The sequence below is a fragment of the Alosa alosa genome, chromosome 3 (genome assembly GCF_017589495.1).
Source record: "Alosa alosa isolate M-15738 ecotype Scorff River chromosome 3, AALO_Geno_1.1, whole genome shotgun sequence".
NCBI classification, from domain to species: Eukaryota; Metazoa; Chordata; class Actinopteri; order Clupeiformes; family Clupeidae; genus Alosa; species Alosa alosa.
Window position 1 is genome coordinate 33,236,109 of NC_063191.1, and position 19,224 is coordinate 33,255,332.

General features: G+C 45.7%; 1 protein-coding gene across 1 annotated transcript in view; it reads left to right on the forward strand.

Annotated features, from left to right (window-relative positions):
• cwc22 (CWC22 spliceosome associated protein homolog) overlaps positions 1-7,874 on the forward strand; it is a 33,154-nt gene extending 25,280 nt beyond the window's left edge. The window contains exons 16-21 of the mRNA XM_048238730.1: positions 3,584-3,661; positions 3,843-3,995; positions 4,242-4,369; positions 4,481-4,582; positions 4,720-4,910; positions 6,297-7,874. Of these exons, the coding sequence (XP_048094687.1) occupies positions 3,584-3,661; positions 3,843-3,995; positions 4,242-4,369; positions 4,481-4,582; positions 4,720-4,910; positions 6,297-7,117 (1,473 nt within the window). The 3' untranslated portion in view covers positions 7,118-7,874. The remainder of the gene's footprint in view (positions 1-3,583; positions 3,662-3,842; positions 3,996-4,241; positions 4,370-4,480; positions 4,583-4,719; positions 4,911-6,296) is intronic.
• The last annotated feature ends 11,350 nt before the right edge of the window (positions 7,875-19,224 follow it).

The window sequence follows — 19,224 nt, forward strand, 5'->3', positions numbered from 1 at the left end:
GCATGGTGAGAATTTTTTTTTTTTTTTTTTTTTTTTTAAAAAACAGCCAAGGCACAGTGTGGTGCACAGCAGTGTTGTAGTCAAGTCACTATGCCTCGAGTCCGAGTCCAGGTTCGAGTCCCCAGTGTTCAAGTCCGAGTCAAGTCCAAGTCATTAAAAAAAAAATCCAAGTCCGAGTCGAGTCCACTACTCATCCGAGGCAAGTCAGAGTCGAGTCACTATTGATCCACGTCGAGTCCGAGTCGAGTTCCTATTGGTCGAGTCCAAGTCCAGCACTAAAGTAAGCATAGCCTACATGTCGTTCCATTTTTTCCCATTGCAGATGAAATCCTTAAAAGCAAAACGGACAATCTTCTGTCTCCATGCAGGGGTGCCATCACTTGTGTGAAAGTAGTATTGCCAAATTTCTTGCCAAACCCAATGTGTTGTATTTATTATATCAGAGAGAATACCATACCATAGCCATACCATAGCCTATAGGCCTACTCATAATAAATGAGCAATCCACATCCCAATCACACAGGCCGTTAAGTCACATTCTGTTACTGACTGCTGACAATTGTACTCTGTAGGCAGTGTTGTAGAAGTTCATACTTCACAAGAGCTAGATGGACAGTGGAGTAGGCCTATTTTGTAAGGGGTAGTATGGATCATAAAAGGGCCTCCCCCAGGCATTTTTTTTAAATTCTGGCTGTTAAATAGCCTACACAATTTTAGCACAGTTTGGGAGGGACAGAAACAGAGCAGGGCCCGTCTTGGTGGCTTCTTTCTGACTCCCGTGACGTGAATACTGGCTACCTGCAACTGCATAATGTTATCACTTCACTGACGGTATGGAGACATATTTCACGTCAACAATGGAGATGAAGACTAGCTTTCGGTTAACGGAGATGCAGATCATCTGCCTAATTAATTTCTTTGCGCAACAGGCCACATTCTACGTTCATTTCAGTGGAATGAGTGAAATAAATGTTTTTGAAGCTGCCATTGCCATAGGCTACTATTTGCTACGATATTCATCTGTTAGAAACAAGTTGCTATTTCCTTTTTTTTCGTGCAGTGGATTAGGCTATCAAATCGCTCGTTTGAACAGTAACAGTAATCCACTTCATTCATGTTTTTAAATATAGTTGTTTCTGGCCTACCCATGAGAGGTTCAGTTTGTCAGTTTCACTTGCGCAGACACGTAGGCCTACATTGACACTCTACATGGACACTCTACTAGGCAATTTAATGTTATGCTTCTATATTTTATGACACCAAAATGAAGAAGTATGCTATATCTTGATCGGGAAAACTTTTTCTTTCGATCCAATAATAGCCTGCTGCAAATTAACAGACAGAAGCACGGCAGGGCACGCCCCAAATGAAAATGAATGCATGGAACCTCGCTTCTCACGTCAGTCAGGAAAAACACTGTTCACCAAGTTACGATGATCAGCTATCCAGCAGCAGTGTGTGATGTTTAGCCTAGGCTGAGTGTAATCTTAGGTAATGTCAGTAATACTACAATGACATGGTGGTGGCCATGTCTCCAGGCATTTTGGTGTTAAAGTTAACATTAGTTTGCTTTGCATGTGAACATGACGTGACTTGTGATGTATGACACGAAGCAGTAGCCTAACATTCCCTTGCACTAAAATTACCATTACAAATAATTTAGATATTAAAATAATATAGCAAATTATAGCCTTATGATATATTACAAAAAACTTGTCCACGACGAGTCATCGCGAGTGCGAATGCACGAGTTTGAGTCATTCAATGCTCAAGTCCAAGTCAAGTCACGAGTCTAAATTTAGCTAATGACTCGGACTCGTACTACAACACTAGTGCACAGTCCTCCTCCTGCGAGAGATGAGACATAGGTGCTGAGACAGGCGAACTAAACGTAGCTGATGAGCGTGTAATCCCCCAACCCCCCAACCCCCCAACCCAGTTGCAGTCTGCCTGCCTGGATCAACACTACTTGGGGGTGGGGAATGGGATGGGATGGGGCAACTGCCTTGGACATGTGGGGGATGGGGGATTGCGGACCCTTCCGCCTTAACAGATTTGTTTGCCTTGATCCCTCTTGGACAGGCTCTCTCAGGTTTGCGTGTGCTCCCACAGTCCTTGGCCCCGGTGATGGATTGAGGCATTAGCCGAGATAATGACTGAATCAGAGACCATTTCACGAGCACCAGCCCCCCATCTCCCTTTTCTATTTTATTTCCACTACAGCCAATATGGGAGCCTAATACTGGCAATGGATTCAGAGCTGTTTAATTAAGAAGGACTTCCCTGCCCACACATGAAAATGAAGAATTAGCTGAGTCAAAGGGTCGGGTGGAACTTGTTCACCTTAGCTTAACCTCTCTCATAGTTACTATGATGGAGCCACACTGTGCCCCGACAAAAATGTTGCTGATGTTTTGAAATTGGACCCGTCTAAATGCTGTCTGTCCTGCTCCAAATGACAGAGCCACAGGCCAAGGCCAGGTTCCTCTCGAGCCTGGTGCCCCTGCTCAGCTTTTAACAACTAATTTTGACGCAAGCTTCCACCTGAGATTGGAGAACACCGAAAGGGAGAGCAAGACATGCACACAGCGCCTCTGATCATTTGCGTGCATTGATCCGTCGCCAACCTTCCATGGGTCGACTGTCACGGGGGCCCTGCGTCGCGCCCCGGAGTCTTCCGTTATCCTGCACTTCCATCTCGCTTGCACGGCCTGCGATCATTACCCTTACCTGTCACGCCTGATGTATCCTCCTCTCGCTCCTTTCGGCGCGCCATCCTGCAGCGTGTTGTCAAAGGGAGACATGTTGGATGGCGCTGCCATAACTATTACTGTCTCCTGACTCGAAGGGCTGCAGAGTGGCCTGTCTCCGCTGGCTGGCATCTCCCTACAAAATGTATGGCCTCCAGGCAGCACAAATAGGAGCAACTGTGACTGGCCACGTACTCGGATGTACCCATTGAATTTGTGAGCAAATTTATTGTTTGGTTTTGCAAAGAAGTGTGGTTCCGAACTTGAATTGAATGGGGACCTTATTGTTATTACACCAGAGAGGTCACTGTTGTTTGTAGGGCTTTTTATTTTCTTTTCTTTTTTCATTTTTCCATTCCGTGGAGAATGAAGCTTGAGAAAATTTAGTTCAGCACGCTCTCAATTTTTGCCACCGCCAAAGAGAAATTGGCTGCCTGGCCTGCCCGCCCGCCTGGTTGTTCCAGAGTTGCGTTCCAGAAGTTTAATTTGAAGATTGATCACTGGCTGGTCCGGGTGCCTGAGAGCAGAGCAGAGCAGACCATTCCTCGTGCCTCGCAGGGTGATGGTCTGTTATGGGCAGGCTGATGGGATGGCAGCTGGAGACGGAAAAGCAAAGTGAAGCGGGACTATCACAACCTGAACAGATGGGCCCTGCCCGGTATCTCTGGGGTTCTCCTGTGTACCTCTAACCCCCGACCCCCACCACCACCATCACTACCGGTCCATGCTGGTTTAGTCAGGCAGCACAGCATTTTACTGCATTGCACAGCGCTTTCCCCAGCTTTGGTCTCTGCATAGAGCTCAACCTCTTGGCTTTCTGTTCTCTCCCACAGAAAGAGCTGTGCAACATGATCCTGGACTGCTGTGCGCAGCAGCGCACCTATGAGAAGTTCTTCGGGCTCCTTGCTGGGGTAAGCACCGGATAATAACCTTTAGTGTTATGTCCTGCCTGTGTGTAGAGAATAACACCTGGCACAATCTATTATGTTGTGTAGCTATATTTGCATGTACTGCATCAGTGTGCATAAACAAATATTTGGGTATGTACCGTGTAGTGTTTGTGTATAATAATGCTCCCTTTGTCATTTTCAGCGGTTCTGCTTGCTGAAGAAGGACTACATGGAGAGCTTTGAGGCCATCTTCCAGGAACAGTACGAAAGCATCCATCGCCTGGAGACCAACAAGCTGCGCAACGTGGCCAGGATGTTTGCGCACCTTCTGTACACCGACTCCGTCCCATGGAGCGTACGTGTCTGAAAAACGACTCACTTAAGAGAAACAAGCTGAACCAGCAGTTTGCCAGCTCCGATAAAATAATGCATCCCCTTTTTGCGATAATTATATTACAGATAACATCGAGTCAATATGGCTTGAAATGCTATTGATTTTTCCTGATGGGCTGGGAGGGGTGAAGGTGGGCTGCTGTTTTGAGGTTCTAATTCGGTTGCCGGGATGCTGAGTGCTGTACACATTTTTTTTTTCCCCTCTCAGGTTATGGAGTGCATCAAGATGAGCGAGGAGACCACAACGTCGTCCAGCCGTATCTTTGTCAAGATTTTGTTCCAGGAGCTCTGCGCCTACATGGGCCTGCCTAGGCTCAACGAGAGGCTGAAGGATCTGTACGTCGTCATCATTTGTTCCCTTAAGCATCTCACAACATAAATGACACATGGGAAATGGCGGATAGCAACTAGAGGTTTATCCTGGTGTCTGTCTGTGTTTTCTTACAGGACCTTGCAGCCATTCTTTGAGGGCCTCTTTCCTCGCGACAACCCCAGGAACACTCGTTTTGCCATCAATTTCTTCACCTCTATCGGTCTAGGAGGACTAACGTAAGTGTACTTTGGCCTCAGTGCTTTAGTGTCTTGCAATAGTGTTTGTCTGTGTGTGTGTGTGTGTGTGTGTGTTTTCTCTGTCACTTTCCCTGCCTGCTGCTGAAAGATTGCCTTTCGCATCTCCCCTCCTTCAGGGACGAACTCCGAGAACACCTGAAGAACGCCCCCAAGATGATCATGACTCAGCAGCAGGAAGTGGAGTCGTCAGACACCTCCTCGTCTTCGTCGTCCTCCTCAGACTCCTCGTCAGACAGCAGTGACAGCAGTGACAGTGATTCGAGCGATTCCAGTGACTCGGACTCAAGCAGCAGCAGTAGCAGCTCAGGTCAGACCGAAGAGCAAAGGCTCTCTCTATATCTATCTACCTATATCTTATCTCTCTCTCTCTCTCTCTTTCTCTCTCTCTCTCTCTCTCTCTCTCTCTCTCTCTCTCTCTCTCTCTCTCTCTGGTCAGTAGGAGTACTGTTCTCTGAAAATGGCACCCCTCCCCCCTCCTCCACTTCTCATCTTTTGGGAGTGCGGCTCTCCAGCTTTCACTCGGAGGCCCCATTCCAGCACAAACAAGTGACCCAAGTGGCACTTGTTTAATTTGCAATCTTTCGAGCCGCGGCTCTCACAACGACTCGAGAGCCATAACAGTGTTTGTTTGCTCTTCCTGTCAGAGAGAGCCATAGAGCCTTTCCTGTTTGCCCCTCCTCCGCTTACTTGGCTCTGACTGAGGTCGGCAGAGATGGTGACCTTTCTCTCTGGGTCCCCGCCGAGCGGTCGACCTCGCTGATGTCACACCGCTGAGTCGCGCAGTCTGACCTCAGAATGTCAGGACGTGACCTGGCTAAGATGACTTGTCACTAAAAAAATTTAATTGACAACCTGGCTGTTTGGATCCATTATGACGGGAACTTTGTTTTTTTGTTTTTTTTAGTTGCATACACCCCCCTCCCTCTGAGATCTTAGTTTTCCCTAGACACTGCAGACGTGCAAGGACGGTTTTTCTCTCCAGAGAGTATTTCATCTTGGTAATTTACTGTGTAGATGTGAAATATTACACGTTAGTAAAATATCTCATTTGGGTGTTTAAATTACCATTCTAAACAGAGAAAGTATGCAAATGTTTGGATGCAGCTTATTTTCTCTTCTTTGCAGTATTTAGAGTTTTACATATTTTTACATGCAATATTACATTATTTAAATGTATTCCTACATTTTTATTTCTAAAGCATGAACAAATGGACGAGAAAACCATTAGATTGAATAGTACTTGACTCTTACTCAGCTGGACAATATAATTATTATTTAAACAGAATGCACAAACACCAATCGTTGTTTGCACACATACACATGCATACAAACAAACGCAGCCGAACACTTCTGTGTTGGCCAGCTTGCTCTGTTGACTTTTGGTCAGTGCCGAGGCATTGATGGACCGTTAGTAAACAAGGCGTGTGTGTGTGTGAGGGTTCTCTAAGCCATGACCAACAGGGCAATCTGTCATCAGTACACATCATAGTCCTGCCCAGGCCCCGCAGTGGCCTCTCATCGCATGTATGTCAGCACCGTCATTGAATGACCTCCTTTTTCATCAAAACACTGGGAATAGGTTTCTCAGAGGGGGTTGGCAAAATAATATGTATTGGATGCCCACTTGGCATCGATTTCAAAGCTCTGTCTGTTGTCATATTCTAAGGCAAGCGTATATTTCCCTCTGATGCAGATTCCGACTCGAGAAAGAAGAAGAAGAAGAAGGGCCAGAGTCGAAGAAAGGACAAAGGGAAGGACAAGAAGAAAAAGAAGAAAAAAGGATCTAGCAAGCCCGCCGCCCGCCAGCAGCGTTCTCCAGAGGAGAAGGAGAGACGCGCTAAGCAGAAGGAGAAGCGTGGGAGCAGCAGCGACGGTCGCAGGCTCTCACCGTCACCCGACATGGCCCGCAAGGCCCCCCCGCGTCACAGGGGCCGTCGCAACGAAGATGAGTCTTCACCACCCCCGCTGCCGCCGCCAGCACACCCCAGAGGCCGCCGCATCGAGGAAGAGTCCTCTCCGCCGCCACGACACAGAGGCCGCCGCGTCGAGGAGGAATCCTCTCCGCCGCCAGCACCCGCGCGCCATCGTGAGCGTGAGGAGCAGGAGCGCCCAGGGCACAGGGACCAGCACGGCCACCGGGGCGGGAGGGAGCACGACGAGGACCGGCAGCAGCCGCCGCCACCGCAAGAGCACCGCCGGCACAAGGACGGCATGAAGAACGGCTCGCAGGCGACCGAGCGCGGCAGAGACGGGGACCACGAGCGGGAGCGCGACAGGGAGCGCGAGCGACGGCGGAGCAGGGAGAGGGAGCCCGTGCGCCACGGTGGCAGCAGCCGCGAGAGGTCCAAGTCGCGGGAGCGCGACCGCAGTCGGAAAGAGACAAACGAGCCCAAGGACAGCAACAGGAACGGCCTGGAGAGGTCATACAAAGAGAACAGGTACGCGGACCGCCACCGCGACTCGGGGAGAAGAGAGGAACGGAGCAGGGAGGAATCGCCGAGGAGACGGAGATAGACCCTCGAGGGGACTGAGAAGAGGGCAGCGGAGGGCCGATGAGACGTCTCCTTTTGAGCTCTGTACTTTCTGTTCCTCCCACTCGGTCACTGGGCGCCTCAGAAGTTTTTTCTTATTTTTTTTTTTTTTTTTTTGAACAGCCCTTTATATTGCCATCGTGCAAAGTCCTGTGAAGTAATCCACAAAGAACTGCCCTGTTGAGAGTGTGGTGACAGCCTTGTGCAGGACAGTGGTGTGGTACAGGGTTTGCCAGAAGCCTGAGGCACAAAATCCCCCAGGACCGGAGGATAGTTTTTCAGAGCCATGTCTAACGCATTTGCATTGGGGTTGGTTTTTTTGTTTTCCCCTCATGCATTTGAACTGGGTAAACATGGTTAATTACTCAGCGATGTGTGGGATATCTCTGGCAAGTGATGCTGCCAGTAGGTGGTTTTTAAATGTCATATTGATCTTTGGGAATTCCAGATGAGGTTATTAATATACTGTGACAAACAGTTGGGCCATTAAAATTTCTCCATTATCATTTTGTTCTTTTTCCTTCATTCACCATCGATGTACTGATATTGACATGTTTTGCTGCAGAAATGTGAGATAGCAATTTGTATCGGTGTCAGAGAAGAACCTATTGTGCCACAATGACACAGTAAGAAAAAAAATGTTAATAGTGTATAGTTTTTTTTGCATTTTCTCAGAGTAACATCAATGTGTTTGTAATGTCTTGTCCTTGGATTTAAATAAAAATGGTCTATCATTTTTAGCAATGTTGCATCTTGTTAGTTAGATGAATATACAAGGATCTTAATGATAAACCCTCTGTAGCCTTAAGTGCTTTGAGAAATGGCCGAGAGTTATGTTGTACCCTATGCCTTAAGTCTAGTCTAAAGAACAAGGCAGGAAGTGCTGAATAAAAAAGCCAAGCTCAGTCAGTGTTCAAGCTTGAAACTGTTGAAAGCCCATGCAGCCTCGTAAGCCTCTCTGCTGTCCGGTGATGAGGCATCTGCACACCATGCATCTTGCCAGTGCTGTTCTTGTGATTTGTCTCTCCTACCCTTCGGTGTTTACTGCTGCGGCGGAATGCCTCGTGTACGAAGGGAACCCTCAACATGAAACGCTGCTCCCTTGCAGTACTGTTCTTCATTGATCCTCCCAACATGATATGCTTAGAAGCCATCTCGTTTCTTACTGACCTTTACAGAGTTTCTCGAAGGGCAAACCAGACTGAGCACGTGCATTTGGAAGTCCTCGTCCTTTGTAGTTAAGGCTAATGGGATGTAAAAGCCACCCCAGTGGAATGGGGAACTGGGGGAATGGTTGACTTCAGTGTGGTTGTTAATCTGACGAGAGGGAATGGTGGGGGACACTGTCGCTGGTAATGTCCAACGAGTTGATGTGAAGCAGGGAGAATCCATTAGTGAAGTTTAGCTCAGTTCAATCAATACACTGCCATTAACATTTTTATCATAGTGTCAACATTTGCTTGCCATGCCAAAAATAGTGTGGTATTTTGATCCTAGAGGTCCACGGATGGTGTCCCTGCGGAACAGATTGAATGGTGCAGAGCAGCAGAAGTCAAACTGAACTCGAGTCCTGTTCGAGAGGAAAATCTCACCCATCACGTCGAAAGCACAAAGGGCTAGAGTGTTATTTCTGACTGCAGACATTCGACTTGGCGCTACGGAGTCGGCACGCCGAGACACCTTCTCCAACGTGACTGACTGCGAGATGAAAAGCAACAGTGGCTCTGCGCACTGCCAGTTCACTTGTTCAGGAGACAAGTGCAGGCTTACCATTCACACGCTTTCAGTTATTTGCATGTCTGACTCAGGATTTTGCACTAAGTGAAACGTTTTTTGGAATTATTTTCAGCCCGTTTTTTAAATGCTGTTGTCTTCGTTTAGATTGTTTCGTTAACACCTTTATCTTTCAATTACAATCAAACCCCTGTAGCTCACCCGGTAAGTGTGATAAAAGAAAATAGCTGAAATTAGTAGCCTAAGCGCTCCTGATTTCATTTCGTCCCCGATGCAGTAAAAGTGGCAAAGGAATTGCAGTATGGAGACAGAATACATCAGATACACAAGAGAGCACTGGGCCAGGCAGTATTCAGACTGATCACTCCCGGCCCCATTCCCTCCTCGACTCACGGGGAAACTTCTCCGAAGCGTTTCGCCGCTGCAGACCCAGGTAGCCTGCGCTCGCGCCGGTAATGATGTCATCCATCAAGGAGACCATTAGCGCGATTTTTGGATTACCCCTGGGCTACAAGGAGAACTGATTTACATCAGGCCCCAGCCTGCGTTTGCAGAAAACGGGTGAGATGGAGTCTTTTCTTCAAAAAATCTTGCCCACACTTGAATTTCCTAAGAAGATGGCGATATAGGCTTAGTTCGGGATGGTTTCCATCCTGGACTCCTTTAGGTTGAAGAAGAGTAAGACGGACCTAAAATGCATGGGTGTAATCACAGACCAACATCACCACAGGAAATCTATGAGAGGGTGGAGTTGTGTGTGGGTGGCTTTCAAAAGCCCTGTGTTTAAATTCTAAAATAAGGCTTTACTGTGTGACCATTTCCATAGCATGCAATTTGGGGTCTGATGCTCCTCTAGACCTGTCTCAGTACATAGAACTATTGTAAACAAACGCAAGCGTAAAACTCAATAGGCTAGCAACTCTTATTCACCATGGCACTTACGGGGTTCAGATGCAACATAAAACAAACACGCCCATAATCACTACCTCCACGTCCAACTCTTAGTCACAACAGTTTAGATTGCAGGAAGTGCCGTAGGCAGGGTGTCAGGAGTTTTGATCAGAGCTGATTTCTTTCCTGTTGTTGCACGGGTTGGTATTAATAGGGTGGATGGATGTCCTAATTGCCATGTCTTTGAGAGCGCACCCCCTCTATAAAATCCCTATGCACGCACATAATCATCCAGTGCTCATTAACTAAACATTTGTTGCTTTTTATTTCTTTTCTTCCTCCTACATTGTCAACATTATATTAATGAAAAAGGAAATTAAAGTCTTCTTATTTTTAGACAGGCCTACTGGTAAGATGACATGTTTGAGGTGTGGTGATTTAGCTTTTCCACTACTATGTTGAACGAGCTATAAGTATCTAACCTAATGAATTACAGTGACATTGCTTCAATGAGAGATTCCACCACGGATAAGTAGGACATACTACTACGATGTGCTCAGGTACTGTTGCCCCTTAAGGGATCGGGATGAGCATGCGTGGAGATTTCCGAGTCTAACCAGGACGCGGCACCTCGCTGTCAAACGCAGCGAGTTAGTACAAGCCTTTGTGGACCGTGCAACCTGCTACTAGACAACGAAGTACACTGAAGTTTCCGGACACCAACTGCAGCACAGGTAATACATTGGATAGGGCATGTAGCCTGAGCTACGGTTAATCAGCCAAGCAAAAAGTAACGTTCTCAAGAGGACCTCGGTTCATATAACTGATGTTATTGTCAACATTTCAGAAAGCATGGATTACGTGCTGTAGATAGATTCGCGGAGTGATAGCACTCTTTTCCTGTCCTCGGATTTGACAGTGGGTAAATGAATTATTATCAGTCATTCGTTAAATGTAAATTTAAGTCGGTTTTAATGGTGTAGTAAGAGGGCAGAATCCATTGTTGGTGCGTAAAGTTAGACGATTGTGGGGAATAATTGGTTGACATAGCGTACGTACAACAGCCTGCTGCTGCTTTTGGAGTTTTAATATTTTTTCAGATGTATTAAGATTTACTACATTGTTAATACTAGCCTACATCACTAACGCACACATATCGTGTGGTTTTAGGCTATGCTGTTTGCTCTGTGGGTTATCCTAATGGTTCGAGTTAACAGTTGCCCTGCTATAGTTTGTAGTTCATTGAAGCACGTGCGGTTAGCTTCTGATTTCGCTGTTTTGTCTTTGATTTTACCGTTACATACGAGGGACCGAAGCGTGCTTAGGTATGAACATAGCAGACTAAAGTGCGACGAGATATTCTCGTCACTGTAATGAAGCTCAGCCTATGCAATAATGATGCCTCTTCCACTGGAGTCGGATGGGCACTGTTACAGGTTTCAAATGATGGTGTGTCCAAGTCGATTACGTGTTCTCCCTGCACTATTTCATTGTTAAACATTTGGACTTTGAGAGAGAGCGTAATTCTAGAGGAGGAATGGAGTTATTTTGTCAATAATGATGTAATAACTTCACCATGATAGGACACTGGTCACTAATCTCTGTTTATCTTGACCCGTCAAGTATGTATCAGTTTGACCAGTAGGCTAGCCGTGTGGAGTTTATCATCAAAGGGACCACCGCTAATCTTCTGTTGACCACTGATTTTGCATTTGCAATATATATATTTTGCGTAAATACACATCGCGAGTTTAACTCATATCTGTGGCCTATTGCAGCATTCAAAAAGAGAACAAAAAATATACATTTTCTTTCGGGGTATTTAACAGGTGGCTTCAGAAAGACTGGTGAATTGTAATATAAAGCGTAACGGTCAAGGTCAGCAAGGGGTCCACATTTACATGTTTATTAGAAAAAAAGTACAACATGACCTTGTCTGAAATTTAGCTTGAAATGCCGCCTCTGTGGAGTCCAGGCTGAAAACAGTGAAAACAGAATCTCTGAACCAAATATAAATGTTATTGTTGCCTATAATAGTAATGCTGGCATGCATGTTTATAGCTGCCATGCAGCAGTACAACCAACGTACGTCATTATCAACCATCTGCTTGACTGCAAATAAATAGATCTTTGTGTTTCATCATTTGATATATTTTTTTAGGGAAGCCCAGTTTGTAGTGGTGAGATTAGTTGAATTTAATGGAATGAAATGCACAATATGTAATTGTTTCAGTTGTTATGCAATACTTCAAAGCAGTACCCCAAGCCTATACATATTCACAGTTATTCACACTCTTTATTTCCTTCTCTCTCTGTTGATTTTGTCTCTTGAGGCAAGAGGCAAGAGTGTGCCTCCATCATCTCACGAGCACGAAATGGCATTCTTCTGTTTTGAAAGAGAACTGAATCCCTGTCTCCTTTACAATATAAGCAGAAATAAACATAGCTGTTTGTATCCCCGCCCCTTTTCAAAAAAGACTAGAAAGAATACACAGGATATGTTCTTTCAGAAATTAACCTTGGCAAGCAAGCAAGCTGTTTGGTGTTTGGCTGTCTATTTTAGATTGGGGTTGCCCCAAAATATCTAGTAACACCTCATTTTGGTTTTGAGAATAAATCAACATACATAAGTGAAAGATAAATCCACTCGCCCACCCACTCAACCCTCAAAACCACTACCAGAGCACTGCACAAACAACACCCTGTGGGAATGCACATATGTCGTCTAGGGCAGTAGTCGTGTCAAAAAACATAGTCTCATTTCACAGAGATGAAACGATGCAGAGCAGCAGTGGTGCTCTGTGTGTGTTGTGTTGTGTTTGTGTGCGTGTGTTCTCCAACTGGCTCATCTGGGCCTTGGAGAGGTGGGGTCCAGTGTGTGCAAACACATGGGAGCTCGCTTGGCTGCAGACCAGAGCACTTGGCAGATTGAACTGGGCCACGTTGTTGTCTCATGAAGGCTGATTTATGGGGTTGCATGGCACAGGGGGGCCTGAATTTTATTAGGTGGAGGTGAGGACAGTTAAACGGTGTATATGTCGCGGCTCAGCTAGAGCATCAAAATAAACTTGATGGGCTAGGACACACAGGCTTTTGTTTGTTGTGGGTGGACACATAATGGACATGCTTACTGTTCACCTCATAAAAAAATACAATCAACAGCAAATCACTGTCCCATGTCAGCAGGTGAATGTTTTATCAGGGAGTCCTAACATGCCCTTTAGAGTCCATTTAAGGAGTAACAGTGAAGACATTTAGAACCAAACTCTGGTATTCATGTTTATGGCTGCCAAAAAGCCTCAGAGATGTTTTAAAAATAAACCGAATCTCATAGTGTAACTTTCCACCGAGGCAAATCGCTGGATTAAATATCTTCCAGTGTCACTGATCTAATTAGCTTGTCCTCAGGTGTGACAAGCTCTGTGTAAACAGAGGATCCAAAATAGACTCTGGGTAGTGCTTATACCTAAAAGTGGGATGCTTTTCGCCCCTCTTTTTGTGCATGCAATGGGCTTACATTATCTTTCGCAAGTTCACAGAAATCTGCCTGCCACACAGGGATGGCTTCAAAGGCCTCTCGAGGCTCTCCTTTTGCCAGCCTCACGTCAGACTGCGCGGCCACTGTGGACCAATTGTGTAAAAAAGGCTTGACGGATCAGAGGCGATGTAAGCAGGCCGGTAGACGTGCTGTCATACGCTTCACCTCAGTGTGTGCTGCTGCAACCTTTGCTTGCGGCCAGAAAGACATTCAGGAGAGGAGGGGGGCCCTTGGATGGTGCTTGTCGTGCGGGGTTTGTGCATGGCGTAATTTGGCAGCCTCGTGCGAGGAATCAAAGGTGTGTGAAATCTGCCCGTCAGACATCAACTCGTTTGCTCCTGGTCCTTATGAGAACACGAAGAGTCATGGGATGACATCTCCTTGGCCTGCCGTCCAATCACTGGGTCGTCATCGCTCTGTGATGTTTCAGCCTCATCTGCTCTGTGAGGATTGTGGATTGTCTGCAACTGTTGGTGGTAGATTTACAATGTTATCTTTGCTTTACCCTTCCAAAATGCTCAGGACTTTTGCATTTGAAGACAGGAGTGGTGAAGGGAAGAAACTGTCTTCCCCTGGTGCTGCAGATCCCTCGGCCTTTGTACAGGATTTTCTCCTATAAAACAGTGTGTGTTTTACAGGAGAAAATAAACTGAAGAGAAAATTCTTACACAAGCACCACAGGGGCATATGTGCTTGCTTCTATGGTTAGGTGAAGACATTCTTCTGTGCCTGCCTGTTCCACCAAGATATACCCATAGTCTGTTTTCTTCCTCCTCAATGATCATTAGCAAGTGACTGAATTCATTACAGAACCCCTGTGTGCCTTTTCTCCACTTTAATTTACTCTTTATCTGTTAATGTATAGCCCATATTGATGAGTTGCCGTTCTTTGGGTATATTATAGATGTTTTGTGTGGGGTTCATTGTGCCTGTGTGAAATTCTGTCTGAGGTGATTCATGCACCTCCTCAGTGTTGCATGAAAGTGATCTATGAGTTGACTAGGTAGACATTCTGCGCAAGCCTGCACCTGTAATTTTAACGTGATTGTTGTATTTTACGGGAAGAATTTTTATTATGGCCCACATAAATTGATACAGGCAGCAGCAATCTGCTGAGCTTTCTTCATAGGTTGACAATCTATTATTATGGCAGAGAAAAAGCCACATGCTTTTGTGTATTTTGTGGACTGTTACAAGTTGGAACACGCAGAGTGCATTTCTTTGAGCGAACACAATATGCGTCGACTTAGTTTTTTTTTCCCCTTTTTCCGTCAGCAGTGAATTACCACTGTTGATTTGGGAAGTCATAACTCACAGGAACCCCCCGCTGTCAGCCAAGGTCACAATTACAACGGCATTCGGCATCTACATTACCTGGCTAATATGTTCCTATTATGTAAAGTAAATTAGAACTCGCTGCAGTGCCACCGCTCACCTCCATCACTGTCGGAGCTGCACATGCCAGCTGACCTCACATTTATTTTTACTCCTGGTTAGGCCCAGGGGCTGCCACTCTTAAAAAGGGTAGGAATGGGGCAGAAATAAATTGCCTCCACATACAGTGTGTCTCTGCGGAGTTTAACAAATGATAACCGTGTCTAGGAAACTAGGATATTGGGAAGGTCAGCTAGTTCCAGTAATTAGCAAGGGGGTGGTAGTGGTGGTGGTGTGGGTCTAGGTGGTGAGAGTACAGAGCAGAGGCAAAACCTGGAGGGTGGAAAGAGGCGAAAAGACTCCACTTTCTAAAGGGGTAATGAATCACTCTCGGACTGCTGTTCCTGACAGGGTTGTGGCTATTTCTATTTCTGGTCCCGTGTGTGTGTGTGTGTGTGTGTGTGTGTGTGTGTGTGTGGGGGGGGGGGGGATAAATAAATAAATCACAGGAACACTCCCCTCATGTGGAGACTGCCTCTGTATGTTGTGTCAGAAGACAACATGTGTTGTTGTGAATATTTCATCCCTGGCTGTTTCTATTTTGTGGCGCCCTGGCTTCTGTGATAGTGCTTCTACAACTCCCTGTCGTCCCGCCCCCCTCGATCCCCTCTTCCACTCCAAATACCCCACTCTGCTGGTAGTTTCATTCATTCATTCATATGCTATCCATTATGAACCCCCCTCTCACTTTACTCCATTCACTTGTCATAGTTGTCATTGTTTTGGTTATTTATTGCAATGCAAATGAATCACCTCCTGACCAACAGACACAACGCGTACCCTGCCAAGAGAAATGCTAATGCGGTCTGTGTGTGCTTGTAAAGGGCCATGGTTCATATATTCCCGCCGCGTTCTGTCTGCACTGTGTTTATATTTGAGTGTGTCATCGTGGACTCATGGAACGTGTAAAGTGTCTGGGGGATGAAGAGACGAGACTGAGAGATCCGTTTTAAGTGGTATGCCAGCGAAGAGCTCTTTCCACTCCCTTTTGTTTGTTATATAAATACATTTGGTGGGTCAGGTATTTTCTAACAAAGGGTTTGTGCATGTGAATTTGAATTCCCTTGGGTTACCTCTTGTGAGCTTCATTAAATAAGGGGCGCGGTGTATGACAGCTGGCTCTCTGCCATCTCATTGGTCTCTCAGATGGGGTGCGCAGCCCGTCTTGTGAAATATGGTGATGAATGGTAGACTAGTGAGATTGCAAGTTATGTTTGGGTCACAGTGGAAAGGTCTGCTATCTGACTATTTTTATTAGTTATTTGTCTCTGAAGATGTGTCTGTCCTACTTTAAAAGCTGTCATACTGTAGTTACCAGACAGAAAACAAAACAATTATATATATAAAAACATTTCTTTTCACACTCATGGGAGAGGGTAGGACTTGCCAAGATCAAACCTCTCATGACAAGCATGTGGAAAACAATTAAGATGTCAGCAACCTCAGAATCATCGTCACCGGATGGGCTCTTATGTACCAGACTGCACTGGTGACACAGGACAAGTCAAGTCAAGTTTATTTATATAGTGCATTTCATGCACAGAGGTCATTCAATGTGCTTTACATAAACAAAAGCAAACAGTAATAGCAAATAAAAGCATAGAAGGGAAATAGTCAAAGAATAGTTTAATAGGTAAAGATCATAATAAAGAAAAAAAACAGCAAACAGTAACTGGTGTCATGGAATTAGAGTGACACTCCTTTTGTTTTCCGACTGAACCCCTACGTCATTTCCAAAAGGAAGTGTTCTGTGGCGAAAGAAATAGCTGAGAATCAATGCATGGGGTTGTGTAATTTAATTTTGTGTCAATGCCCAATGTTAGCATGATGAAGTTCTCTTCATGTGATCTGTGCTTATGATTTAGGAATTAAATTACAGAAGCAGGTGCCATGGCTCATCTAAAAATATGAAGAATAGTGCCATGTGAAACATTGGAAGGGTGATGTCTTTTTTTAATCCAGCTTGTAACCGCTCCTTCCTCATTTTATTCTGAAAAGCAAACTCTTGTGGACCCTGCAGCAGGGCTGGTGAGCAGAGCTGGTGACCGTTGTGTCAGTTCCCACTACCATCAGCCAGTCTGGACAGTGCATCGTTGTTTGCTCTGAAAAGCACTGGGATACGTGGTCATTTCTAGAAATTACACATCAGAGGGCTACACATCAGCCCCCAAGTGACTCTCCTTGCAAACAGTGCTCCACTTTTTGTTTGTCATATATTGCATGACTTGGCCTAGTTTTCAACATTTAACATGTACATACAAAATCATTTCAGATTCTTACACAGAAAGAGCCTCATATCACTCATTCTTTTATTTATTCCCTTAAGTGTGTGCATTTTGTGTGCCCCCCCTCCCCCTCCAATGTCTCCAATCTCGGCACGTCAGGTCTCCTAATTGATCCTCTATTAGTTCAGCCGACAGGAGGCGATTGTCCTTATCCGTTTCCCAGCCCTGGTCCAGGCAGCCGGGCTTATCGGCAAGTCGTCCTGCTCTCGAGGAGACTTGCACTTTGCCAGCGAGAGGAGGAGAGGGTGAGTAGCTTTTGCTCGTTGGCTGTAGGGGTGACTGTGCGGCTATGACAGGATGTAGGCGTCATGGCTGCTGGTGCATTTACATTTCAATGAGGGGGGGGGAATATTGAGGTTAGTGGTCAGAATTCAGAGAACTGAAAGTAAATGGCTGTTTGAAGTAGCGTAGCATTGTTCTGTGGTTTGTAAAACTGGTGCTTTTAATGGGTGCTGCTTGTCTAGTCGGAGTTATGTGCAGAGTGCAGATGTTTAAAATATCGGTAGAGAGGAGAGGGGTGTTAAAAGTGTTGAGATGCAAATAGAAAAGGTGTTATGTATTTACATGAATTTTCGCAAAAGGAAGGATCAAAGAGTCAGACATTATTAGAGGTGCTGAGCACAGTAGTGGAATGAAGTTAGAACCTAGTAATTGAAAAATGTGTGTTTGTTAAACAGTCCAGCCCAGGGCCACCTTGCGAGCAGGTCTGTGGTTTCTGGAGCTCTGGTTTGGCTGCATGACAGCTGGGAAACATTAAGGCACCTCTAATCCTTTCAGCAGTGACACCAGAGTGTGAGGGAGGAAACTCACACCACCAGATCTCGATACCGGTGGAGAAACGGAGAGGGGGCCAGCATCATGTGCGCCCGTATGTTAACGTGGCTGATGCCATCAGCGGAGCAGAACGTGCCCAGAGTGTGCAGGGGAGATATTACAGTCAGTGGCTAAAAATAAACAGTGCTTACCAGTCACTGAGAATGCGGGTAGCATTTAATGTGATCAGTGACATTAGTGCAGAAGGCTGACCCTGTATCCCAGCTCCGTTCCCACCACTCGGTAGCCTGGGTGTTACCGTCTGGAGTAACATTATGAGACGTGGGGATGAGAAGTTCCATTAGCAGAAGTGCGTCACTAATTAAACTTTCATGAATCGTCCCAGGGTATAAAAAGGAAATCGTTGTAATCCAAACGGGTCTGCAACCTGCAATCCTTCCCTCGGTTTTCATCCGGGGCAGTGTATAGGAGACTGAGAGATGATTTCATCCCTGGAATCACTTCCATTCTCTGAGGGAGGTGGCTCTGGTGTCCCATGGCGTGGCATATCCTCCCCTGCGTAGCTGCTGGACACGGCCGTGGCCACACTCATCTGTCATCTGCTGCTTGTCTGTGCCCTTCCCAGGGGCATGCTGTGAGCTAACGTGTCCCACAAATATTTATGTTCAAGCTCAGAGACGCTGTCCGAAAGCAATTTGCTGAATACATGAATGAATTGCTGCATTTTCTAGGCCCCCATGTGATACCCCCCAAGTGCCTCACATATACTGTAGGAGTCTCATTATACTGTAGACAACCACTACAGCTATACATATAGAATGAGCTATAAGGTCCAACTGTTTTGGTGTTTAGTACACTTCTGTAGATGCCTACTTGGAACCTGGCGCATCCACTGAGGCTGCAAGTCATTTAGATTAAGAGTAATCTGATTGCATTGAGGTACAAATTATAGCAGAAAGGGCTGTGCAAGTAGGTTAACAGCCAAGGCCAGGCTTTGGAAACCCCATCTCTCAGACAATTGGTCCATGACGGATTACTAGCGAAGAGATAATAATGAGGTTAAGTCTAAATCCTGAATGCATAACAGCTGCAGACAAACATGTCCCTTTTTTAAGGCTATGTTATGATATTGAAAATAACTCACTGTCCCCTTCATCATGTGGTGTGACACATGAACCTCAACCTGTAATCCATTTGCCCATTTTGTACACAAATAGAAGTAGTATTACATCAGGCTCCATATTCCTGATTGGTTAGCCTAGCCAGGACCTCGTCACCCCAGGGGTTAAATGGAAATAAAAAAAAATCTTTTTTTTGGCTTTGTTTGACCTTCTGCATGGGGGAGGGGATATTTCATTGAGGGTGCTCAGTTGTGGATGCAAGAGTCAGGGCCTAAATTTTACTGCGAGATTGCGGGTATTGCACATAATTTGC